General features: G+C 37.9%; 7 protein-coding genes and 1 pseudogene across 8 annotated transcripts; 4 read left to right on the top strand and 4 right to left on the bottom strand.

Annotated features, from left to right (window-relative positions):
* Positions 1-1,740: 1,740 nt before the first annotated feature.
* Positions 1,741-3,652, bottom strand: LOC106883680 (uncharacterized). Its single transcript, XM_014934780.3, has one exon. It carries the CDS (start codon positions 3,650-3,652, stop codon positions 2,747-2,749), a length of 906 nt encoding a protein of 301 aa, XP_014790266.1. The 3' UTR covers positions 1,741-2,746.
* On the bottom strand, positions 1,741-7,028 carry LOC149133957 (histone H2A-like). Its single transcript, XM_089359051.1, has 3 exons — positions 6,594-7,028; positions 3,901-4,076; positions 1,741-2,111 (listed from the first exon to the last, which is right to left on the bottom strand). Exons 1-2 carry the CDS (start codon positions 6,968-6,970, stop codon positions 4,058-4,060), a joined length of 396 nt encoding a protein of 131 aa, XP_089215177.1. The 5' UTR covers positions 6,971-7,028; the 3' UTR covers positions 1,741-2,111; positions 3,901-4,057.
* Positions 7,029-7,152: 124 nt separating this feature from the next.
* LOC149133958 (histone H2B, gonadal pseudogene) lies at positions 7,153-8,296 on the top strand (annotated as a pseudogene).
* Positions 8,297-8,446: 150 nt separating this feature from the next.
* On the top strand, positions 8,447-25,811 carry LOC106874032 (histone H2A). Of its 2 annotated transcripts, XM_089359048.1 has the most exons (2): positions 8,447-10,110; positions 23,896-25,811. In XM_089359048.1, the coding sequence occupies exons 1-2, from the start codon at positions 9,737-9,739 to the stop codon at positions 24,032-24,034; spliced, it is 513 nt and encodes a 170-aa protein (XP_089215174.1). In that variant the 5' UTR covers positions 8,447-9,736; the 3' UTR covers positions 24,035-25,811. The 2 variants fall into 2 exon arrangements, with proteins under 2 accessions (XP_089215174.1, XP_089215175.1); XM_089359049.1 differs by lacking the exon at positions 23,896-25,811 and having other exon boundaries at positions 8,447-10,751.
* LOC106874029 (histone H3) lies at positions 11,218-13,232 on the bottom strand. The gene has a single exon (XM_052971382.2). It carries the CDS (start codon positions 13,118-13,120, stop codon positions 12,710-12,712), a length of 411 nt encoding a protein of 136 aa, XP_052827342.2. The 5' UTR covers positions 13,121-13,232; the 3' UTR covers positions 11,218-12,709.
* On the top strand, positions 13,356-15,022 carry LOC149133959 (histone H4). The gene has a single exon (XM_089359053.1). The coding sequence runs from the start codon at positions 13,414-13,416 to the stop codon at positions 13,723-13,725; it is 312 nt and encodes a 103-aa protein (XP_089215179.1). The 5' UTR covers positions 13,356-13,413; the 3' UTR covers positions 13,726-15,022.
* On the bottom strand, positions 16,438-17,956 carry LOC149133960 (histone H4). Its single transcript, XM_089359054.1, has one exon. It carries the CDS (start codon positions 17,892-17,894, stop codon positions 17,583-17,585), a length of 312 nt encoding a protein of 103 aa, XP_089215180.1. The 5' UTR covers positions 17,895-17,956; the 3' UTR covers positions 16,438-17,582.
* Positions 18,019-20,023, top strand: LOC149133961 (histone H3). The gene has a single exon (XM_089359050.1). It carries the CDS (start codon positions 18,188-18,190, stop codon positions 18,596-18,598), a length of 411 nt encoding a protein of 136 aa, XP_089215176.1. The 5' UTR covers positions 18,019-18,187; the 3' UTR covers positions 18,599-20,023.
* Positions 25,812-26,842: the final 1,031 nt, after the last annotated feature.

Here is a 26,842-nt window from a genome sequence, read left to right on the forward strand (position 1 = left end):
TGCAGTCTTCTGACTGAGGCCGTGCTGGAGCATCTCCTAGTAGGGCTTAGTCGAACAAATCAATCTTTGTACTTATTTTTCAAGTCTGGTAATTATTCTATTAGTTTCTTCTTGACAAGCTGTTAAGTTAAGGAACAAACAAAACAAACCCAACACCACTTCGTTGTGTGTGGGAGGTGTACAAAGACGTATATTTGACAGGCTTCCTCGCAGTTTCCATTTACCAAATTAAGTCACATGGCATCGATCAAACCAGGGTTGTAGTAGAACACACCCACAGTGCTTCAGTTTGGGATTGAACCTGAAACCACATGGTTGCAAAGTGGACTTTTTAACCACATATAGCTTCAAAGCCTTGGGAGTAGATCTGGTAGACAGAAACCAGAAGAAGCCAATCATATATATATATATATATATATATATATATATAGTTTCAGTGTGAGCATGTCCCCTTGTCTTGACTCACCTGATAGTTCTAAACAAGCCTCACTGCCATACAAGTGATATCATACATAACCAGACTTCCATAAAAACATGTCTGGTCTTGAGGTAAATATCAGTTTTGCTTGGAAATAGGTGAAGCTTGGCTACAGTAAGTATATAAATGTTGGAGATGTGTTATTGTTGATACAGTTCTTCCAAACTTTCCTCATTACAGATGAAACAGTTAATAGTATTTATAGAATCGTCTATTGAAATTCAAACATTGTTTCTGTATTTTACTAGCTTTATTTTCTTCAACATTGCAGCATAAGAAAGCTTTGTCTTCGAGAGGTTAACAAAGTTCCTTGGTTCATTTTCTATAAACCATCTTTAATATTCACTGTAAACTTATATACCACATAATACTGGAAGAATGAGTTTTCATAGATTGCTGCGTATATTGTGTGAAGCTAATCACGGTGCTATGAAATTCCTCCCGCGTCATTTTATATAAACATAATGATGTGTGAGAGATACTGTTCCAAAATACAGGTTTATAAATATTAAAAATGTCAAATATTCTAACTAGCAAATGTCAATTTAGCAAGGAAATTCTTTGACAATCTTTTTGGTTCTTTTGACTATATGGCATAATACATGCTGTGTTGTTATTGTTTAACCCCAGGCTAGCAATGCCTGGGGTTTAAGAAATTGCTTTTCATGTATTACCAACAGTCGACAAGAATTACAACAACTTAGTTATTTAATTCCATAAAGAATGCAGTACTCACAACTTGTGCAGTTTTGAGTTGCTTGTTCGAAGTCATAATGGATCACATATGGAGCTTTTTACACAACGGGAATCCCATTCTGATCAGTGACTGGGAAATATATTTTACTGTGAGTGTGTCTCACTTGTCTGCCATCCATAAACTGGCTACATCACATGTTTACCAGATAAACCACCATCATTATCATTTAATATACAAAGTTAATCAAGTGTTCACCTCTCATTCTCTGCACAATAATCTCTGATATTTGATATCAAATAATCCTTTCTACTAAAGGTACAAAGCCCGAAATTTTTTTTTGGGGGGGGGCTAGTCAATTAGATCGACCCCAGCATGCAGCTGGTACTTAATTTATCAACCCTAAAAGGATGAAAGGCAAAGTCAACCAGGCAGGATTTGAACTCCGAATGTAAAGACAGACGAAATACTGCCAAGCATTTCGCCCAGTGTGCTGCCTTATTTAGTATGAAATAACATCAATTATATAGATTCAAATTAAATAGTTGATAAAAAAGACTGAAGAGCATTTTATCTGTAAATTATATAATTTATGTACAAGATTTGGTTTCATGTTCTACTTATAAAACTGTTGACCATGTTTTCATAGTCTTTAAGATGTTTGATAGTGTATTCCAAGAGCCACAATGAAAAAATTCAACATGGAGCAGAAGCTAATTCATACTATTTAACAAAATTTATGTGACGACAACCATTGCAGTCCTCATACAATTTGAAGAGTGATGCCATTCTGTTGTAGGAGTTCACCAGGGCTGCTTCCTTTACCCCAACATATTCCTGGAGCAGACCATGAACGATGCCTTTCACAACCAGGTGCTCACAATTAGCATCAGAAGGAGGAATAACACAAATTTGAGATTTGCTGACGACATTGATAGGCTGGCCAAATGAGAAGAATCGATTGGATTAGTTTGATAAAGCTTCCATCAAGTTTGGGATGGAAATCAATGGGAAAAAAAATAATAATAAATGCTAATGGCACCATCTCAACAGACATCTCTGTACAAGGACAGAAACTAGAGATAGTGCAGCACAGCAAAAACTTGAGGTCAGTTATTAAAGGTAATGGATCAAGGCCTGAAATCCTTGCAGGAACCTCACAGACAATGCCTGAATTAACCAAACTCCAACCAATATGGAGAGGTAAGAATGTCACTATGAACAACATCAGATTCTTGCATGCACTAGCACTTTCCATCATCTTGTATACATGTGTAACATGGATTCTCACAGCCAAGATTCAAAGGAAGATACAGACATTGGACATGAGATACTACGACAACATCTGAAGCATTTCATACTGGACCATATCCCAAAAGGGCAAATTCTCAATACATCAAGCGTCACATAGGCTTGAGTTTGTTCCATCTTTAGAGCTTTCCTATATGGATACGTTTGTGGTAAGATAAACTACCACAAATATCACAATGGTATGGTTTATCTCCTGTGTGGACATGTTCATGTTGAGACAAACCAAAACTTCCAGAAAACTTTTCACATTGATATGGTTTCTCTTATGTGTGGATTCGTTTATGGGAAGACAAACTACCACTGAGAGAGAATGTTCTACCACAAATATCGCAATGGTATGGTTTCTCTCCAGTGTGGATACGTTTGTGAGAAGACAGACTACCACTTTGAGAGAATATTTTACCACAAATATCACAATGATATGGTTTCTCTCCAGTGTGGATGCGTTTGTGGTAAGACAAACCACTCATGTGAGAGAATGTTCTACCACAAATATCACAATGGTAAGGTTTCTCTCCTGTGTGAATACGTTTGTGAGAAGACAAACTACTGCTTTGAGAGAATGTTTTGCCACAAGTAACACAGACGTGGGGTTTCTCTCCTGTGTGAACATATTTGTGGTCAGATAAATTACCCTTTTGAGAGAACGTTTTGCCACAGACATCACATTGGAATGGTTTCTCTCCTGTGTGGATACGTTTGTGAGAAGACAAATTGCCACTGCAAGAGAATGTTTCTGCACAGATGTCACACTTGTATGCTTTCTTTCCTGTGTGGATACCTTTATGGTTGGACAAACTACAACTGTGGGAGAATGTTTTGCCACAGACATCACAATGATACGGTTTCTCTCCTGTGTGAACACGTTTGTGGGAAGACAAATGACCACTCTGAGAAAATGTTTTACCACAAATATCACAGTGGAACGGTTTTTCTCCTGTATGAATACGCTCATGCTGAGATAAGAAACTGCTTTTAGTGAATGATTTACCACAAATTTCACAGTGATACGGCTTCGATACTGAATGAATTAATTTATGTTCAATTAAATTATTTAATGATGAGAATATCTTTCCACATATATCACAAGTGTGTGATTTCTCTTTTGGGTTTTCTAGTGTCTGACCAGACGAATCAACAATTTTAGTCTGTGATTTATTAAAAACCATAATTTTCTCTTTTTTCCCTAAAATATAAAATTTCTTTTAACGTCTTTCTGTAGTTTTTGTAATATATAACAGAAATATTTCCAAGATTATATTATCCCTGTATGGTGGACTTTAACAGAGTCTGTTTATGTTCAAGATGATCAGAAATGCTTTCAAGAAAATTTATTAGAATAAAATCTTATAATTAACTAGTGGTAAATAAACTCACTCCAATTAGCAAGGTTATGTCTAAATATTTAAATCCGTACCAGTTTAACTTTTACACAAAATTTTTCCATAAACACTTCTGAAAGAACTTCAATTTCAGGAAAATATCTGATATCCAATTAATCAAAACTTGTAGAATCAGGCTGACATTGGCTGATGGAGTAATTGCTGGTCTTCAAAATTTGAGGTGAAATATGTTTAACTGTCATCGGATAACCTGAAATAAAGACATAAGAGACAATGAAGAGTTAACAGGAAAATTATTGGAGAGAAGATATTTAAGCACAAGTACTGAAAGTTGAAAAATCAAACTTTATGAAATTCAAATCAAATACTTTGCCTGGATTTACACTGTTTAAAACTATATCAAGTGATTTTAATCATAATACAGAAATATTCATTAAATACAAAAGTAACAGTTTTGTGGAAATAATTTTTAAAAGCTCAAAATAATATTTTGATGCCATGTCACTGGTGTGTGTCGCTTTGATAAGATGAGACACTAACAACAACAAAATCTGCAGTGTCAATGACTCGTCTATTCTAAGTATCTCAAATGGCTTTTTGAAAATTTAATTTACCAACAAGTGTGACAGTGAATAACTACATCCATCTGTGACGGAGAAGAATGAGAGACAGAGGTGATCAAAGCTATTTCTTCCAGCGTATAATGATAGCGGGAGGAAGGATGAGAAACAAAGACGCAGACCTGGTTAAATAAGGCATATTACTGGTGCTGAAAATGGTAGCATCCCCAGTTTGTCTGGAATAGAAAATAATTGTCGATTCACTGTACATGTGTGGATACGTAAATATTTCGTAAAGGACCCGTTCAAATGTCGGTGTGAAATAATTTTTTTCCACAGGTAATTTCGTGTGAGTTCAACGTATCTTATCTCTAAACCCGCCACAAACCACTTTTTTTCAGGAAAAAAAAGGGGGAGGGATGGTGGGGACCTCACGTTTTTTTTTTCTTTTCCAGGTTATTTCGCGTGCTTTCACGCGTAAAAAAAGACAAGATTTAGCTGCTATTTCTAACACGCACTGCTACCACGTAACAGCTATTTACGATAACGGACCCGCCAATATTTCGCTGTGAAAACAAAGATGGGGAAAAAGTGAAATTCGTCGAAAACATGCGAAATAACCTGGAGAAGAAAACGAAAACCCGCGAACGGGTCCTTTTACGAAATATTTACCTGAAAATGCACCAACTTTTCAAATTTTTCTAAATATGTCTATAGGAAGTTTTAACAAAAGTGTTCCAACTACGATCATCCAGTCTTTAAGCGTTCCTGTCCTGACCATCCATTCTGTATTAAAAGAATTATGATCATCCCAGTGATTTTGTGAAGTATTCTTGCTGTGACAAACCAATCATTCTTTTAAAACATTTCAACTGTGACTATTCCATTATATTTTATTGCGTTTCAACAGTGACCATCATTTCAGAATAATTACTTATCAAATAACTTCGTTACGATGTCATGAATAATGAAAGATGTACAGAAATGGGGAAACTTGTTAAAATATATCAGACACACAAACAATGATGCCACAAAATGAAAGTCTAATTTAGGAAGTGATTTACGAATTTATACTGGGGTATGGGCGATGAGAAATCGAGTATATTCAGACAGTAGAAATGTTTAACTACCTCTCACAGGATTTCTATCTTCTTCGGGCCAAGACAATCGTTAATTACCAATTAATGTAAACAAACAAGTGCTGAACGAGGGCGGCAATCGTGGAACTCACCTCCTATCACTAGAGAATGCTGTAAGGTAATCGTTACCTAAAGCGACGTCAATTAAAATGGAACTAATGATTATAGTAAAGATCACGGACGTTTTTAGTAACGAAAATCAGAAAAAAATAGTGCAACAGGTGTAAAAAACAATGTGTAGGAAATGAATATGAAAAAAAAATGCGCGCAAAACGAGGACCTCCGAAAATTCACAAGATGAGTTTTACTCCCATAACTTTTTAGGAAAATGGGTTTTCTTCAATGCAATTTTATATAAATACCTTTCAAGCGGCATACATTACGATTATAAAGTAATTTGTGATCCGAAATTACATTCAACTTTCTACAGATACCTTTAGCGTAGTGTTTATTTCTACTCACTTTCAAGTTTTTAATGTTTGGGTTTCAATTTCGTTTCATTTTATTTTCAATTATTTTTACGCTTTTAACCCTTCCGTCGTTATTACTGTCTCTAAGTATATATAGAGATAGATACATATATACACACATGCAGTTATGAGGGAAAAACTCGGATATGAACTTCCCGAAGTCCTCTCCACACCCCCAGATTTCTTTATAATCGTAATGTATACCGTCTGAAAGGTATTTATATAAAATTTCATTGAATAAAGAACCCATCTTCCTAAAAGTTATGAGGAAAAAACTATGGAACAAGAAAAAAGAAAATTGGGTTTGAAGTCCTAATTTACAATAAATATAAATGGTGATAAAAACAAGCTATGGCCAAATGCTACTTCACTAATGATTAGACTGACAGAAAATTCTTGCGGCGAATGTTCTGCACAAATTCATACGATTAAAAATTTAATGGAAAGAGGGCTCCAGTCAACACTAACGTACTATTACAATGTTCGATCCCTTGAAAACAAATCGCAAACGGGGTCGAGAGGACGATCAGGAAAATGTAGGGGCCCTGAAAAGGACCGTTGATATGGAAAGCAAAAATGCCTCCTTTAAGTAATTTACTTGGTAGAAGCCTTCTGGGTCTTCTTGGGGAGAAGAACAGCCTGGATGTTGGGAAGGACACCGCCCTGGGCAATGGTCACTCCAGACAAAAGCTTGTTCAATTCTTCGTCGTTACGGATGGCCAACTGCAAGTGACGGGGAATAATTCTTGATTTCTTGTTGTCTCTGGCAGCATTTCCTGCCAATTCCAACACCTCGGCAGCCAAATATTCCATCACAGCGGCCAAGTAGACTGGGGCCCCGGCACCAACACGTTGAGCATAGTTTCCCTTACGGAGAAGACGGTGGATACGACCGACGGGGAACTGAAGCCCGGCACGGGATGAGCGGGTCTTGCTCTTACCCTTTACTTTTCCTCCTTTACCACGACCAGACATTATTCAAAGATGGATAACAGTTTTCAACAAACGAACCGAATGAATGACAACAAGCGCTGCTTTTTGCCTTTAAATACAAGTCAGTAGGCTCCAGCAGTCAGAAGCTGCTGAAGCGCGGGTTTATGTCACGTGATTAGGCTGCTCCACCAATCAAATTGAAAGGCGCGCAACGTCAGCCAGTTGCTCCGCTGAGCCTACTTGTCAACTATAAATAGAGTAGGCAAGGAGTTGGACAGTTAATTCACTTCTGTGTAACTGACGCAATGCCACCAGCACCAGCAACTGCTTCGAAAGGAGCCAAGAAGGCCTCCAAGGCCAAGGCCACTCGCCCTGCCGGAGACAAGAAACGAAAGAGGAAGAGGAAGGAAAGTTATTCCATCTACATCTACAAAGTAATGAAACAAGTCCACCCCGACACTGGCATCTCCAGCAAAGCTATGTCCATCATGAACAGTTTCGTCAACGATCTGTTCGAAAGAATAGCTTCTGAAGCCAGTCGTTTGGCTCACTACAACAAACGTTCAACCATCAGTAGCCGTGAGGTTCAGACTGCTGTCCGTCTTCTCCTCCCTGGTGAGTTGGCCAAGCACGCAGTCTCTGAGGGTACCAAGGCTGTCACCAAGTACACCAGCAGCAAGTAAATCTACTTAGAACTTGCTCAGAATAACGGTCCTTTTCAGGACCACCCATATTCTCATGATTGTTACTTTCGATTTTCTATTGATTTGCGTTTATGTCTTTGTAAAATGTCTTAACGACTCCTAAAACTGTATTTATGGCAGATTTTCCCTGGCGTCCGGGTGTATTTCATGCAAAACTGGCTCTTTTTAAGGTTACTTAGGTCTGGCTATGTCAATTTTATTGGAATTTTTATCGGCAAAGCAGTTAAACACGCTCTTTCTCACTTCGAAATTGTTTTTACTTTTCAAGTGTTTAAAATAGGGGAGTCAATTTTTGGCTTGGAATCCCAGCATTGGGTAGAAGGAGCGACAAGCGAAGACGGCATGAGGTGGTTGTGAGATGTTCTAAAAGCAGCGAAATACATTTACAATTTTTTTTTAGCTTTTTTCAGATATGAATTACCGTGTGATTTTATTTATTTTACATTCGAGATTGTTTTGCCCAATAAAGGAATCCATTAATTAAGATGAATTAAACGGAGGGATTCAGCCTGTTGTTTCTAACAGCACCTTAACTCTTCTTGTAGGCTCCTCATAGCACCCTCGTTCTACAAGATCTTTGGGTCAATATAAAAGATCCTCACCCGATATGGAAAAAGATGCACGCTGACGAACCTGGGGGAAGGGACTTTCGGAAAATTCACAAGATCTGATTTTTCCCTCATAACTTGGTAAAATGGATATATATTGATTCTTAACAGAATCTCACGATTTTCGGTTATGGAGGATCCGATTCTGAAAAAAAATTTTCAAAATTTCAATCCCCTCCCCCACTTTTTCCGGAAATACTTTTTTTGCGAAATACGTAGAAAAATACGAAGATTATTCTGAAAAAAAATTATTTGGAAAATTTCAAGAAAAAATGTACCCTCAGGCCTTCAAGCAGGCTATCCACTTGCTAGAAATAACAGCCATATCTCAAATCTGCGATAACAAATGAAATTTCGCAAATGCGATTTTTGAAAATTATTTCAGAATCGAATCCAATATAACCAAAAACGTGGGATTCCGTAAAAAAAAAAAAATATCCATTTTACCCGAAGTTATGACGGAAAAATCGCATCTTGTGAATTTTCCGAAAGTCCCCTCTCCCAGGGTCGTCAGCGCATTTTTTTTTTCATATTTGCTTTCCACACACTTGTTACCCCCGCCCCCCAGGCTGGTTAATTTTTTTTTTCTTCTCAGATGAGGATCTTTATTGATCGATCTTTGAGGTTTGCAACACCCTCATCAATTTTACTATGGCTCATATACAATATATGCAAAATTTTGTTTTGTAACATAGTAGAGACAGACAAAATCACACGTTTGTACTGTTTAGGAGCCCCACCGATATCGATTTGCCTAACAATATTTCTATTTACTTATCGTTAGCGCGTTGGAAAAAATATAATTGCGGTATTTGTTGCAGCTCTTTAGATTCGGAATTGAAATCCAGCCGAGATCATTTTTGATTTTTCACCCTAGATTCGATCAAATAACGCAGCAGTCAAGTACTGCGACTGCTATCTACTTAATACCCCCAAACGAAAGGCAGCGAGCTGGCAGAACCGTTAGCACACCAGGCTAACGTTTTGAATTAAAACTCAACCGAGGTCGACTTTAATATTTGTCCTTTCGGGGTCGATGTTATCGAACCCCTTCCGACAAAATCTCAGGCCTTGTGAAGAAAAAAAATTGATATTTCTAACAAGCTATTAATTTTTGGATATAGGATCGGATCCACAGTAGCCGACTGGTAGGCAAAGTCGATTTAAAACAATGTACCTAAATATCGACAATAGTTGACTGCATTTTAAATTCTTGATAGTTTGGCGGGTAAAATTTATCAGCAACTGGTAAATTTTGAGATTAGCACTCCTTGCTTTTGTTTACCATTTCCGGGGGTACAAGTTGATGCAACAGATGACGAATATTCTAATTTGGCGCCTTGTGATTTCATTGGTTAAAATTCAAAAGTCAGGTGACATGGATGCCTAATTAGCAACTATTTCGTCATGGAGCCGACTAAAGCTTATTTAAAGGTAAAATATAATATACCGGTTTAATTTGCTGTTCGCTGCGTAATCTGCAATCAATTTGAATAATGTCTGGCCGTGGGAAAGGAGGTAAAGCGAAAGGAAAGAGCAAGACCCGCTCATCCCGTGCCGGGCTACAATTCCCCGTCGGTCGTATCCACCGTCTTCTCCGTAAGGGAAACTATGGTGAACGTATTGGTGCCGGGGCCCCTGTCTACCTTGCTGCTGTGATGGAATATTTGGCTGCCGAGGTGTTGGAATTGGCAGGAAATGCTGCCAGAGACAACAAGAAATCAAGAATTATTCCCCGTCACTTGCAGTTGGCCATCCGTAACGACGAAGAATTGAACAAGCTTTTGTCTGGAGTGACCATTGCCCAGGGTGGTGTTCTTCCCAACATCCAAGCTGTCCTTCTCCCAAAGAAGGCCAACAAGGCAGCTAAGTAAATGAATTTTGCTAATATTCAACTACAAACGGCCCTTTTTAGGGCCAATACATCTTATGTAAAGTTATCTCTTGACTTAAATTTCATGTGGTTTAATTTGTTTAGATCCAGTGACCAAAATGCGCGGAAGAGTTAAACAGATGTCTTCTATAAATTGAATTTGTGCTTAAACGCTCGTATTTAATAGCTGTGTTTATTACGTTGAAGTAAACTAAATGTTTATTTTCTAGTTTCGTTAGTAAGCAAAGATTTTCTCTTTCGGGGCGGGATATGATTTGCTTTGCAGAATCTGTTGTTACAGGGGAACGTTGTTCTTTTCCTTTATTTGCATTTCAGTAAGTGGAGACCCGATTCAGTGGATTTGATTTAATTGAAATGGAAGCAATTCAAATTTTGAGTACGTGTACAAAAACGTCCAGATGGACTATATGTAATCTGAACCTTTCCTCCCGTGTTTTATTTTATTTTTTTTACGGAATCTCACGTTTTAGGCTGTGGAGATTCCGAAAAAAGATTTTCAAAATTTCGATTCCCCCCACCCCGGTTTTTATATAGATCCACAGGGTGAACCTAACCCTAACCCCAGTTTTGTGAGATTTGGCTGTTATTTCTAGCATATAAATAGCCTGCTTGGTGGGGGGGGGGGGGGGGTTTGAAATTTTTTTTCAGAATCGGAATCTCCATAGCCTAAAACGTAGGATTCCGTAAAAAAAAATTAATAAATAAGGGGGGGGACGGTTCAGATTACATATAGTCCATCTCTACCTACAAAAATAATACATTACATACTATCAACTTCTTTTGTCAGTTTGAATATTAATTATTTGCGTAACATTTATATAAATATGTAAGTTTATTTTAGCCTCAACAAATATGGCTTTTAAATTTAAATAGCAGATATGGCTGCGAGGTAAAAAGCTTGCTTTCTCAACCATTCTGGCACCTTGGGCAAGTGCCTTCTATATCCCCTTGGTGGATTTGGGAGCCGTAAACTGATAGACCCGTCGTATATATGTGCCTGTTCCCCGCCACCATCGCTTGGCAACTGATGGTGTTTACGTCTCCGTAACTTAGCAGTTCGGTAAAAGGAGACAATAGAATAAGTACCAGGCTTACGATATCGACCAGTGCTCCGGCACGGCTGCAAATGACAAGTAAAAAAATAAACAAGCAACGGTTTTAAATTTTTTAAAGGTTTGTGTTTATTGAAGATAAAGTAAACTATTATGCATTTAAATACTTATTTTCTACGACGTTTCGTTAATAGCGAAAGATTTTCTTTCGGGGTGGGATACGATTTGCTTTGAAGAATCGCTTGTTAAAAGTGAATGTTTCTCTTTTTCTAAAGAAAAAGACGGAGATTTTTATCAGATTCAGGACTGCAGACTAGATTCAATTGAAATGAAAATTTCAAGTAAATGCACCGTATTTCTAGACGGTATTATTGGGTTAACGGTCAGAAAAAATTTGTGGAGATGGAGTATATGTAATCTGGGTATACCCCCACTTTAAAATTTTTTTTTTTTTTTTTACGGAATCCTGTTTCAGACCATGGAGAATCCGATTCTGGAAAAAAAAATTTTCAAAAATCTCAATTTCAATCCACAGGGTAAACTTAACCCTAACACTAGTTTTGTGAGATTTGGCTGTTATTTCTAGCATGTAAATAGCCTGCTTGGTGGTGGTGGTGGGGGGGGAATTGAAATTTTTCAAAAACTTTTCAGAATCGGAATCTCCATAGCCTAAAACGTGGGATTCCGTAAAAAAAATAAGGGGGGGGGGGGAAAGGTTCAGATTTATAGTCCATCTCTACCAACATTTTTTCAGACCAACTGTTTTTATTTAAACTACAAAGAAAAAAAAAAAAAAGGATGTAACCGGAAAATGAGAGGAACAGAACGATGTACGGTTATAATTCTATTAAACCGAGTTTTCACAACGACTACTCAGAGTACTACACGGGGACAGTATTTACAACTCAGCAGGTGTATTGAGGAGTAATATTTATGGAACCTCATCACTAATGTTCATAAATTAACTTTAAAAGAAAAATCCAAGAATGTAATGGAAAAATAGAAACGGATAGTTTAATACTAAGACAAAAGGAACTTTTTAAAAATCAAGTCTGAATTGTTTAAATCCCAGCAAACAAATGAGATGTGCTAAAAACCCTTACATAGGGCAAATTTCAGGTTTTCCATCGTATGAATCGTGTATAACACATCTGCCCGAATGTCTAATTTCTAGTTAAGATAATCAAGGTATATTTTAAAGGCAGGGAGAAACGAAAACTTTTAAAAATCATTTTATATATACATACAAAGACGTCAGAATATCGCGCTCCATTTGTAAGATGAACTCTTCGAATACATACGTTAAAAGCAGTTACATTGACAATGCTAAAACAGATCCTAAGACGACCACATACATGTACCGAGGAGGATTAACACCGTTCGGATTCCATTCGTTTATACAAGATAATACATCAAGTGTAAAGACAGAAACTTTTTAAAATGTAACTAAACGAAAAGCAGAGGAGACTTTCGATATAAAATGGGGGCCCTAAAAAGGGCCATTTTACAATGCTTAAAGCAATTTAAGCTCTCTCGCCACGGATGCGACGGGCAAGCTGGATGTCCTTGGGCATGATGGTCACTCTCTTCGCGTGGATAGCACACAAGTTGGTATCTTCGAAAAGACCAACCAAGTAAGCTTCGCTAGCCTCTTGAAGAGCCATCACAGCAGAACTCTGGAAACGAAGATCGGTCTTGAAGTCCTGAGCGATTTCACGGACAAGTCTCTGGAAAGGGAGCTTCCTGATGAGAAGTTCCGTGGATTTTTGGTAACGTCTGATTTCACGAAGAGCAACGGTCCCAGGCCTGTAACGATGAGGTTTCTTCACACCGCCAGTAGCTGGGGCACTTTTCCTGGCTGCCTTGGTGGCCAGTTGCTTACGTGGAGCTTTACCACCGGTGGATTTGCGAGCAGTTTGCTTAGTACGAGCCATCTCGATATGTCAGCGAAGAAGATACAATGACTGACGCGAGCAACCGTCGCACTTTATATAGCGACCGTTAGAGAAAGAAAGATTAGGCGGGAAGATAGCTTGCTTAGATTTTACAAACGACAGCTGCCCGCCAAAGCGGCTGCTGCTGATATCTGACTGTTCATTCGCTGCTCCGGAGCACGTGACCTGTTGATCGAGATGTTTTCTGCTACGTCCGTTTAAATGTAAATATATTCTTCTACCTAATTGTCCGCTGTTGTATCTTGCATTTTAACTCGTAAGAAGAAACAGTCATGAGCGGACGTGGTAAAGGAGGAAAAGGATTGGGCAAAGGAGGCGCCAAGCGTCACAGGAAGGTGTTGAGAGATAACATCCAGGGTATCACCAAACCCGCCATCCGTCGTCTGGCTCGTCGAGGTGGTGTCAAACGTATCTCTGGTTTGATCTACGAAGAGACCCGTGGTGTATTGAAGGTATTCCTTGAGAATGTCATCCGTGACGCCGTCACCTACACCGAGCATGCCAAGCGGAAGACCGTCACCGCTATGGATGTCGTCTATGCTCTGAAGAGACAAGGCAGGACTCTGTACGGATTCGGAGGTTAAGCTTAGAATTTCTCAAGCTTCGTCACACACCGGCCCTTTTCAGGGCCCCCACGTTATATTTAAGGTTATCCCTTCCGACATTGATATGCTTTTGAGGTCAGCTTTCTGGTGAATTTTTCCCAGCGACAAGGTTTTATTTTACAAGTTTTCCAGAGTAAAATCAATGTAGATTGCGAAAAGTGTTTGAATTTTTATGAGAAGCTGCAGAGAAATTTTTTTAAGGCTTGAAAAGTCTCGTATTATGGTGAGGAATATACGATGTTGAATACAGTTTCCATTTTGATGAAGGATTCCGACGATTCAGCCCACGACCCTCTGATACCTTGATTAATGTTTTCTCTCCGACTGTTGCCTTCCAGCAAAAATGTATTTACCGAAAATATAACTTTGGCGCATTTGTCTCCCAGAATTACATTTGGTTGTGGCCATGCTGTTGTACCGCCTTGAAATTTTGCTTAAACTTGTCGACTCTAGAATTTTAAAGGCCTGATTTCTGGCAAGCTTGGTTTTCTTTTATTACTTGTTACAGTCAGACTGCGAACCACAAGAAAAATGGATATTTTTTGATTTTTAAATAATTTTTTGCATATTCGATTTCTTTTTTTATTTTCTAAAAATCTTTACTTGTTTCGATCATTGGACTACGGCCATGCTGGGGCACACCGCTTTGGAGAATTTTTTAGTCGAATGTAACCACCACATGCTAGAAATAACAGCCAAAACAATTATGAATTTCTTTCTCTTCGAAAGTCCGCCTCCTCGGAAAAAAGTTTTCACCAAGTTTCTTTATAATCGGTTGATTCATTGAAAATATTTGTTCTGTTCGTTTAATACACATTTATACACCTATTTACACTATTTGGTGCCCGGGTGTTAAAGTAAGCAGTAGATAAATCACTTACGTGGTTCTTAATTATATCGTGTCTAAAACTTGTATTTGTCGGTGTATAATAATAGCTTCCTCTAAGACCAGCATCACGTATCAAGAAAATTGTTCTGTATCTAAATGCGGCTGGATTTACATGTGGGAGTCGGATAAGCTTAGAGTAAACCGAAATATCAATCAGTTGCTTACGATACGTCGGCAATTTTGTAAAAAGATTCCTCCATCATCGCATACTTGCTCCAGCTCATGTCTTATATAATTATGTCACCATTAAGAATTTTTTTGTCACCTAAATCATAATTCTAGAAAAATGAAAACAACGATAGACTTTCAAACCATTGCAGTGAATTCGCGTTAATATAATTCTTTTGATTTTGGCGATTTTCGTTTTCGATGTGTTCTATATGTCACGGTCATGCGATTCCCCCCTTAAAAAAAAAATTTTGGATCCCCCCCCCACACGGGTTTTTTTTTTTTTTTGGCGATTTTCATTTTTGACATTGTGTTCTACATGTCACGCCTTTTACCGGAGAACATATATTCGAGAATAAAAAAAAATAGAAAGCCTGTAACAATTCGAAAGCAATTGATTCTGAAAAAAAATTTGAAAAATTTCAATTCCCCCCCCCCCATCAAGCAGGCTATTTACATGCTAGAAATAACAGCCAAATCGGGTTAGGGTTAGGTTTGCCCTAACCCCGTTTGCCAAAGCGCATTTTTTCCTTTATTTATTTCATATAAGGTGCACGTCAACTACTACACTTTTTTTTTCACTTTTTCCACCGGGTGCGGATCTATATAAAAACCGGGGGGGGGGGGGATCGAAATTTTGAATTTTTTTTCAGAATCGGAATCTCCATAGCCTAAAACGTGGGATTCCGTAAAAAAAATAAATAAGGGGGGGAGGTTCAGATTACATATAGTCCATCTGGACCAATGCAAGATTTGGATTGTCCGCGTTTAGCTGTTATTTCTAGCATATCAAGTTTCGTGGTGGGGACTCCATGTGATCCTTTTTCTGTTTCAATATAAATGTAAGCCGTTCATTTTCATATAAGTTGCGAGAAGGCTATTCGTACGACCTGGACATGTCAAAAATGAAAATCGCAAAAAACAAAAAACAAAAAAAATCATGCTTTCGAATTTTGTTACAGGCTTTCTATTTTTTTTTCGCCAAAATTAAAAAATAAAAAAGTTACAGCCATTTTCCCTCAGTGTCTAATTCCAATGTCCACCGAAAATAGAACTGAAACAACTTTGTTAAATGTATAGCTTCATACTTTATCCCAATACACTATCACAAGTTTTACATACATTTCCGCTACATAACTACTTTAAAATATCTTGCAGCGAGTGTTTATGAAACCCTAAATTTCTCCCAGCCATCCACAACATATATTTGTAGGTCTGACACGTCGACGTCTACGGTTCCTTCGTCACTTTTCTGTTCTGTACATAAAATGATGGCCTGGCTGTAGTTATCAAATTTGTTGCTGAAGGGAAACTCTCTACAACGTCACACTCTCATAGATTTAATAATTAGCTGTTATTAAGCACTGATTTTTATTATTCCTGAATACATATCGAATAGTACTTTGAGGATGTGTACAACTGAAAGCAATGATAGGAAAAAATAGATCTCCGTATTTTAGATGAATTACTGCTATAAAATGTAGCTTCACATAATTTAACTGACAATAGTTAATTAATGACCGTTAGAGAAAGATTGAGCGGGAAGATCGTTTTTTTTTTAATTTACAACCGCCAAACCAACTTCTACTGCATTCGCTGCTATGGATTGATGTTTTTCAATATTTGATACCGAAATGGAAATCTATTAAACTTTGTTTCGGCCAGTATAGGCCCAAGCCATGTCTAACTTTTTTTTTCATTTTTAGCAATTCGTACTTAAGAAGGTGGATCTCGGGTTTGGCTGTTGATTTCTTCCTCCCCCCTCTGGCAAAGAAAAAGGGGAGGGGAATTAAAATTCTGAAAGCTTGATTCGTCGTTTGGCTGCTGTTTCTAGCATGTCGAGTTTTGTTTTGATCTCTTTGTTTGCTACTATTTACTTTTGAAAAATTGAAATTACAAAATTACTTTTTCAGAATCATAATCTCCGTACTTCTCCAAAGTTAGAAAAAAAAATACCGATTTCTTTTGCAGATTCGAAATCTCCGCAGTCGAAAAGGTGGCTTTCTATAGAAGCCGCCCCAAATAACCGAAAGTGGGCGCGGTCCATGTCCGTTACCTCTGCCGTTTATTTCTAGCATGTGGATAAACCTGCTTGAAGGGTTAGGCTAGAATTAGGAGGGGAGGATTCATATTTTTCCCAATATATATCCATTTTCTAAGTTATGATGGAAAAATCGGATCCTGTGAATTTTCCGAAACCCCTCCAAGTTCGTTTGCGCAAATTTGTTTCAGATTCGCTTTCTCCATTTTACACTCAGCAAGCTGGTATATTTGTTTTCATTAACGGGTGAGGATCTTTATATTAACCGACTTTTGAAGGTGAGACAAAAATGGGACAGGATAATCCGAAGTATTTTTGTTCCTACAAATGAGAAAAAGCACCATCTATAAATGTATGCTGGGATTCATTGTAAAGCATTCATCGATGCATAAAGGAATGTTGCATATCCAGCAAATGCAACGAGTCCTGCAAGTGTTTGCTCACTCGTCTACATTTGAAAGCTACTTTGGAAGTCTTAGAAGGCCTTTTAAACGTTCAGCTACATCTCACAAATTTATAAACGATAGCTTTGTGCGGTTAACTTCGAAGTGAACAGCTGTCTACTACTTCGATCCAGTTCATAGTGTTACCATTCGATTAGTGACTCGCAACACCCATGTTTGATTTTAGAATATTAGACGATAAAAAAGCATATCAGTGTCGGAAGGGATAACCTTAAATATAACGTGGGGGCCCTGAAAAGGGCCGGTGTGTGACGAAGCTTGAGAAATTCTAAGCTTAACCTCCGAATCCGTACAGAGTCCTGCCTTGTCTCTTCAGAGCATAGACGACATCCATAGCGGTGACGGTCTTCCGCTTGGCATGCTCGGTGTAGGTGACGGCGTCACGGATGACATTCTCAAGGAATACCTTCAATACACCACGGGTCTCTTCGTAGATCAAACCAGAGATACGTTTGACACCACCTCGACGAGCCAGACGACGGATGGCGGGTTTGGTGATACCCTGGATGTTATCTCTCAACACCTTCCTGTGACGCTTGGCGCCTCCTTTGCCCAATCCTTTTCCTCCTTTACCACGTCCGCTCATGACTGTTTCTTCTTACGAGTTAAAATGCAAGATACAACAGCGGACAATTAGGTAGAAGAATATATTTACATTTAAACGGACGTAGCAGAAAACATCTCGATCAACAGGTCACGTGCTCCGGAGCAGCGAATGAACAGTCAGATATCAGCAGCAGCCGCTTTGGCGGGCAGCTGTCGTTTGTAAAATCTAAGCAAGCTATCTTCCCGCCTAATCTTTCTTTCTCTAACGGTCGCTATATAAAGTGCGACGGTTGCTCGCGTCAGTCATTGTATCTTCTTCGCTGACATATCGAGATGGCTCGTACTAAGCAAACTGCTCGCAAATCCACCGGTGGTAAAGCTCCACGTAAGCAACTGGCCACCAAGGCAGCCAGGAAAAGTGCCCCAGCTACTGGCGGTGTGAAGAAACCTCATCGTTACAGGCCTGGGACCGTTGCTCTTCGTGAGATCAGACGTTACCAAAAATCCACGGAACTTCTCATCAGGAAGCTCCCTTTCCAGAGACTTGTCCGTGAAATCGCTCAGGACTTCAAGACCGATCTTCGTTTCCAGAGTTCTGCTGTGATGGCTCTTCAAGAGGCTAGCGAAGCTTACTTGGTTGGTCTTTTCGAAGATACCAACTTGTGTGCTATCCACGCGAAGAGAGTGACCATCATGCCCAAGGACATCCAGCTTGCCCGTCGCATCCGTGGCGAGAGAGCTTAAGTTAATGTGCGTTAGAAAAAGGCCCTTTTAAGGGCCCCTACATTGTCTACAAAGTCTTTCCTCGACTTGAATGATATACGATGTATTCAGGCTCGCTGAATTCGCCTGTTACATGCTATTTGTATGGTACGATTTTCTTTTTGTTAGGTTATAACGTATATTTATGTAGGTATAGCTATCACCTTTGACTTTAAAATATCTTAACTACCGGATACTGCTGACCTGAAGAGTTCGATAAGCCGTCAAATACTATCTATGCTAGGGTGTGAATTTCGGGTCGAGCTACCGCAGGGACGTTCTCGATTTTGTTTCTGCATGTCGATCAGAACCAGCATCAATAAAAACTATCTTCCTAGTTAGCCTTCCTTTGATATTGTTGCACCTCTTGTGTCCCGATCCGAGCGACGCCGCTAATCGCCCAATACGACCCTCGGTGTACAGAAGTAACTGTTCTGCACATAGGTATAATTACGCCCTACCCGAGCAATTTAAACAGATGCCAGAGAATCCTTTGCGCAGTCATTTCACTAGAGTAGCAGTTAAATCACCCCCTGCAGGATGGCCATGGCGGAAAGGCTGGTATTCTTTCGGCATGAGACAATCAAGACACTTCAATTCGGCTGTTTCCGTGAAAAGCAGCTGTCTGGGTTGTACGTGCTTGTTCTTGGGTCTATATACAAACCTTCACCCGGGGGAGGGGTGCTAACAAGTGTGGGGAAAACGAATATGAATAAAATGCGCGCAGACGACCCTGGAGGGGGGACTTTTGGAAAATTCACAAGATCCGATTTTTCCGTCAACTTCGGGTAAAATGGATATAGATTTGTTTTACGGAATCCCACGTCTTTGGTTTTGAGGATCCGATTCTGAAAAAGAAAATTTTGAAAACTTTTAACCTCACCTTCATTTTTCACTACGGAATCTTTTTTCTTTTGCGAGATTAAAAAAAAAATATTGTAAAATTTCAGTTATTCAACAAGGATATATATACCCTCAGGCCTTCAAGCCGGCTATCCAGATGCTAGAAATAACAGCCAAATCTCAAAACTGCGATAACAATGAAATTTTGAAAACGCGATCTTTGAAAATTTTTTTGAGAATCGATCCTCTATAACCAAAATCGTGGGTTTCCGTTAAAAATCAATATATATATATCCATTTTACCCGAATTTATGACAGAAAAATCGGATCTTGTAAATTTTCCGAAAGTCCCCTCGCCACCACCAGGGTCGTCTCGTTTTTCACTCACTTAGGCCGGTTAATTTCTTTTTTTTGTTCCCGGCTGAGGATCTTTATATTCACCATGTTCTTGTTTGTCTGTGTGCCTGTTCTGTTTTTATGTATTGTGTTGTGAAGTGTGACAAAAGAACTCGAAATACGATTAATGTAAAAAGTAAAATAAAGCTGAAGCAAATTAACACCAAATATATAGTGTGTGTGTGTTTATTGCCTTAAACTGGCAACATGACCATCCCCAAATACAAACAATAACATTGTTTAAAAATTAATGCTATAAAGTTTAATAAGAGGCTCAAATTCCGCCGCCCCACTTCCCAATTTTAAGGTTTTTCATCCATTCATTTGTCTCTCTATCCCTATCCGTTTATTCGTGTCTACCTATCAATAACAGTTGTTTTTCATTTTGTTTTTTCTCAGTTCTTGTTGGTTTTATATCTTTTTTGAGGCGTACTTTTAGCTGCGAGTGTTTTACGAAAGGAAAGCAGAAAGCAGTACGAAACGATGGCTAGACAACCAGTCAGACAGATTTCTGTGTGAGAGATACAAATAAGTCAAGTAAATAATTATTTTCCTCAAAGCGAAGCTAGAAATCAGTTGTAAATATCAGATAAAGGTGACGAGGGGCAACAAGAGTGAGTAAAGCATCAGACAACATATGTTGCTACATTTAGTTACGTTCCTTTACCTTTTGTATAATACTCGGATGTCTATTTGTGACATGGGTCACGTTTCCACTACGACTTAAATCGGTCAGACTCGAACAGAAAATCGTCCAGTAATTGCTATGTGAATGGAAATTTTTTCACTATAAAACACATTGATAGGTTTGTATCACCCCTTTGAGATCCTGAGAAAACTAAAAAATATATTGCATGCATTGAAATAATTTTTTTTTTATATAAAACGAAAGCTGAAGGATTGTAGATCTACAATTTTGTACATTACGCTGACACATAAGACATCTTATGGAGTGGTTGGCATTAGGAAAGGCATCCAGCTGTAGAAACCAAACCCAAGCAGCCTGGCTTACCATCTCCAGTCAAACCATTTTACCGATGCCAGAATGGAAAGCTAAATGATCATGATGAAAAGATTTGAATTTTGCAGAGATCTTTGAAATATTAAAGTTATAACAAAATAATGGTTCAAATCGTGAAGTATCTTTGCCCCCTGAATGTGGCTGACCCATATGGGACGATGCTACTGTTGTTTATAGCTCCAGGAAGAAATCTCCATATTTCAAATATTTTCTGCAAAATTACTTCATCCTGCTACAAATTATTTCATAATTCTAGAGCAGTGATTCCCAAGATGGGGCATACAAACCACCAGTGAGGCCTGAGAAAATTGTGGTGGGGCATGGAAGCCAAATTTTTTTTTTCTTTTTCTCAATGGGACATGGAATTATGAAAATCTTTTTTTCACAGCGAACATACTACATCTTATACTGAGTCCAGCCAAGGCGTCCAGTGTGAAAACGGTTTGCAACAGTACAGCACTATTCGAATGCCCTCGTGTGGATATGTCTTTAATGAAAGTATATAATTATTAGAAGTCAATAAATTATTAATCTTTTTACGTATCCCGCTGGAAAGTCACAGTGGGGCCTGGGAGGGGTGGGGTAAAACAGGTCGGGAAATACTGTTCTAGAGTCAAGTTGTAGGAATTGAATGATTTGGTGAAATTGATTCAATTTACTTAAGAGTTGCCTCCCTTTGACTGTAAACGCCATTCTCTCCTTCAAAATTAAACTAGAATTTGAGAAAAGTTGTGATGGTTGCATTAATAATTAATGTGTATAAACTGTTCAGAATGGAATAAATTGGTTTTTCGGGACGAAGGGGAAAAAGTCTAGTCTTACTGAAGGTACCGAATTAGGGGAGATAGTTTTAATCTTAAAATTATTGAAACAGACAATCGTTGAGAAGATAGATTTTTGTGGCCATCTTAATATTTATGGCTGCACTGCTCAGCTGTGGATAAAAATCACGAGAGATGTAATTTAGAGAGGAGACGGGTTCAGCAAAGTGAAGTGTTGGGATTAAGTGTGATTTGGTATGTGAGGGTTGAGACCTTTACCAGGGACATGATGGAACATAAGGAGTTTAGAGAGTCCAGGAAGGAGGAGAAATGCAATGGAGAACATTGTTGATATCTTTGATATAAGGATGGCAGGACATAAGTTCATCGAATTAGTTTGGCAGATACAAACAAGCAGTATGATGAGAGTATAATGCAGTTGTGGTTTCTGAGAAACTAGATAGTGTTTTGAGATTAAGGTTGGTGTCTGTTGTAACTAGTAGACATGCATAAATGAAATTGATGCAAGACAGGAAATTATCTAGAACTGAGACAATCTTCTGCTTTGGGGGAGATTTGGATTTAATAAGTGGTTGCCAAGATAAATTTATAAGCGAGCAAAATTTCCGCAATGTCCTAAAAATTATGTACCTTCTCAGCTCTGTTCATAATATTTGTAGAACTATTCTCATCTTTTTTAAGCATGTTTCTCAAAATTTGCTAAAACCAAACATGAGATATAAATTATTTATAGTAATATTTCTTTTTAGTGTCATCCAAAATTAAGATAAAAGTTCTGTAGCTCTCTTGCATTGATTTCATTTATGCATGTTCTTTGCAAGCAAGATAATCCAAATCTCTTGAAATATTGTGTAGGGTGTAAAGCTATCGTCTTAAATCTTGTCTTTCTATTAGTCTACACTGATATAAAGTGGAGGGACTTTTAGCTGGGAGCTAAAATGCATTGCTTTCAGTCTTAAAATTTTGATTTTAAATTAAATCAGGGGTTGGGGAAAATTACACCAAGTGGGATAAAAATGAAATTCTTGGGAGTAATGAGGACCCATCAGACATAAGTAAAATTATATGTCTATTGTAGAAGACACTTACCTAAGGTACGACACAGTGGGACTGAACCTGGAACCATGTGGTAGGGAAGCAAGCTTTGTGCATGGAGATATTAGTGATGAGTAATTGAAAGAATTGTGGGGAATATTTGTGAACTTATTGATAAATGTATTAAGAAACAGCTTGACTCAAGGCTATAGTAGAAGGCACTTGGCCAAATTACTGTACAGCAGGACTGAACCTGAAACCATGGGGTTGTCAAGCAAGCTTCTTAGTCACACAGCCATGTTGCTCCCATCAAGTAACAAACGTTTCTATTGTTCAAATAATGTGATATAAAAAAAAAAAAAAGAAATACAGAAGTAATGTTGTGAGGTTGTGACAATATTAGTTCAATATCTAATATCTTGACAATATTAGTTCAATATTTAATGTCCATGTTTTGACAAACATGGATATTGGTTTGTTTTATTAAACCTTTTTAGTAAAACATAGACTTTGCTCTACAAACTGAAGCAATTATAAGAGAGGTGTTAACCATTAGCACGCTCGATAAAAAAAAAAAAACATGAATTGGGGTTAATTATTCATGGATTCCATACCATATTCAAGCTAACGAAGATTAATTACTAAATTAGAAAAGATTATATATATATATATATATTTGTGTGTTTGTGTCTGTGTTTGTCCCCCCAACATCGCTTGACAACCGATGCTGGTGTGTTTACGTCCCCGTAATCTGGCGGTTCGGCAAAAAGAAACCGATAGAATAAGTACTAAGCTTACAAAGAATAAGTTCTGGGGTCGATTTGCTTGACTGAAGGTGGTGCTCCAGCATGGCCGCAGTCAAATGACTGAAACAAATAAAAGAATAAGCTTCCAATACAAAATTCTCACGCTTTGAAATAGAAAATGTTTTTTTGTCTTTTTTTCAGCAGCAGCAATTTTGGCGGACATCAGACATTTGTAAATTGCAAGAAAGCCGTCTTCCCCGCTTTATTTAACGGTTTCCATATGAAAAGTGTGACGGTTAAACACATCCGCTGACGTTGTTAGTCTACCGCCTGAGACACCCTTGTTTGTATGCTACTGGCTTCTTGTTTTAAAAGTTACTTTAATTAAATCTTCCCATTAAAATTAATTTCGTTTCAAGCATCAGCTAGATAACAGTTATTCTTTATTATTTTCAGAATTGGAAGAAAGACTTTTCATAGAAATATGTTAACAAAATGGTTAGCATATCGTAAATTTGTCGGTGGAAAGGCTTTACGTAAGTACCTGGTAATAGTTTTTGAAGGGCATTTTACACACCTGTACCGAAAGACGTGATGGTTGTGGATGGATTGCCTCCGAGCATTGTTACATGAATTCTGATTAGAATCTAAAAATCATATTTGGGGTAAAATGGATAGCATCTTTACTGATTCATTGACTAGAATTGTAAACATTTGTCTGGTGTGAACATATTCAAGGCAAAACATCAAAAATCTAATTCGAAATAATACATTCAACTAACACGAATGTTTTTTTTGTTTGTTTTTTTTGCATTTTCTCTTTATTACTAATATTTTAGTTTATTGTGCTTCATTTTCTCCACTTTTACAGGTTGTTGCTTTAATTTTCAGTAAAATTTCCTCTCTTTATTAATATTTGAAGAAGTTTAAATGTTGGATTGATTCTGGGAACAGCGACACTCTTCGTTGGTGAACAACCGTTAAAGAAACGGCGAGGGTAAAGAATACGCACACCACCCGTTTTCGGAGCTTAGGGTTAGGATTACGCCGAAATCAGGTGGTGTGCGTATTCTTTACCTTCGCCAATGAAACTTCAAACTAATAAATAATACTGGTAGTTTCGATGAATGGCATTCAAGCCATGACCAGAAATATATTGGCCAAAGTATCTTTGTAAGGTATCTTTTTGGTTATGTTGAGCAAATGGATATGCAACGTAGATTATTCTTTTGTTAATATTAAGGGTTGTTTAACTCTATACCAGCCGTAGTCTGAGGTTAAGCAACCCTCGGCGTTCCTGTATAAACTATCCTATCTTAGGTAATTATCCAGTTTGGTTAGGTTCCCTCTACTGCTAGGGTGCGACACTTTTTCACACAGCTCTTCTCATCCCTACACATAACATGACCATACCAGCGCAGTCGTTTTTCTTGCACACCACATCTGATGCTTCTTATGTCCAACTTTTTCTCAGTTTGTTTACACTGGGTGCATTTTTCGTGGCACCAGCCCCAGTGGAGTCAACAAGAGCACAGGATTGAGGGAAGTGGCTTTGTGCCAGGTGCTGGGAAGCTAAAGTAGGAAAGAGGGACAGGAACAGGGATCTTACCGTAGGGGAGATACCCCAGCAGGAAAAAGAGAAGGGACAGTGGTGAAGGTTCAAGGAGGTGGCTAGAAAGAGAATAGGAGCAGAGAATCGAGGATGGCTGTTAAGTCAGGCTTAAAATTCATTTTTACTGGCGTTATGGACTGGACAATGTAAAATAACGTGTCTTGCTCAAAGAAAGTCATGACGGGAATCGAACCTATGTATTCTAGATGACAACTGCGCTCATTACTCATAATCAGTCACTCATAGGAAAAAGGAAAATGTATGAATATTCTTCACTTAATATTAACCGGTGAAATCCCTTATAAACGCCCCAAAGTAAAGAATCCGTTTAAATCAAGAGTCGTCTCCCTTAGACCACTTTTTTTCGACATGATGGTGTTAATACTCGATTCCAAGGTGGAGGCCAACGAGGGAACATCTCTGCTAGTAGACAAATCTCATTTCAACCACACCCCCACCGTCTCAAAGGAAAGGAAGTATACTTTGGATAATGTAGCATTAGATATAAATAAGGATGGGGTGAGGGCTACTGCAGCATTGATTGTTTGCTAGTTCAGAACTAGATGGGAACACCGAACGGGTTCCGGTCTCCTTTCAAGTTTCCTGACCGAATAATTCTGTTTTAAGAAATTATATTGAAATTGTGGCATACCCAAGTGTGTCCTCCCATCGATTTCGTTATCTCCATAATTTCCAGAAAGATGGGGATTTTTTAATGAAATTTTCTACAAATACCTTTCAGGTGGTATGGATTACGATTAGTTCGGAATTTAATATATATTGTGTGTGTGTGTGTGTATATATATATATATATATATATATATATATATATATATATATATATATATATATAACGTCTCAATATATATATATATAAAGTCTCAATATATATATATATATATATATATATATTGAGACTTTTTCAACTGTACGTATGGAAAACAATTTAATTTTTCCAAAATCTAATTGTTTTCCATTCTTACAGTTGAAAAAGTCTCAATGACTGAAACCGGGACTGAAATGCTTTTTATAAAATTATTTCAGCATTTTCTACCTTGACTTTTTTTTTCCTTACATATATAAAGGAAAAAATGGCAGGCGCCACACAGACATACTGACATCACATATATATTTACAAAATGAAACTTGAAATTATATGATGTGTCAGTATGTATGTTATGTGTGCGTATCTGTTAGTTTTCTTTCTCACATTAAATTCCGATATAATCGTTATCTAAACAACTCTCTGTCGAAAATTTCATTAAAAAGTATCCATTTTCCAGAAAGTTATGAGGAAACAAAGTCAATTTGTGTGTGTGAGAGAGAGAGAGAGAGAAAGTGTGTGTGCACGCTTGTGTAGGTATGCTGAAGTTCTTACCATTTATATTAAAATAACTAACGAATTATTAAACACATTTAAAGTTTATAATTTTTTTTTTGTTACAGCAGTATTAAAACTAGAAATGTTATCGACTGGTATCGATCTTTGCGTCGTTGTTTTTACTTTACACTTCCCCGCTTTCCTTCTTTTTTTTTTAAATGATATTGAAGTTTTTATCGACCATGCGGATTACTTTTCGTCGATGTAAGTTTCCGATACTTTTTGTATTTCGTCTTTGTATTGTTCCCAACATCTTGGGACCTTCTGGCCAAAGAAACAATAGTCATAATAACTAATTCCTTCTATTGGGCCGGAAATTTTGGGAGAGAAGGCTAATCTATTAAATCGACCCAGTGTTCAACTGGTACTTAATTCATCGACCCCGAAAGGATAAAAGGCAAAGTGGACCT

Source organism: Octopus bimaculoides, chromosome 10, assembly GCF_046866305.1.
Source record: "Octopus bimaculoides isolate indiv1 chromosome 10, ASM4686630v1, whole genome shotgun sequence".
NCBI lineage: Eukaryota > Metazoa > Mollusca > Cephalopoda > Octopoda > Octopodidae > Octopus > Octopus bimaculoides.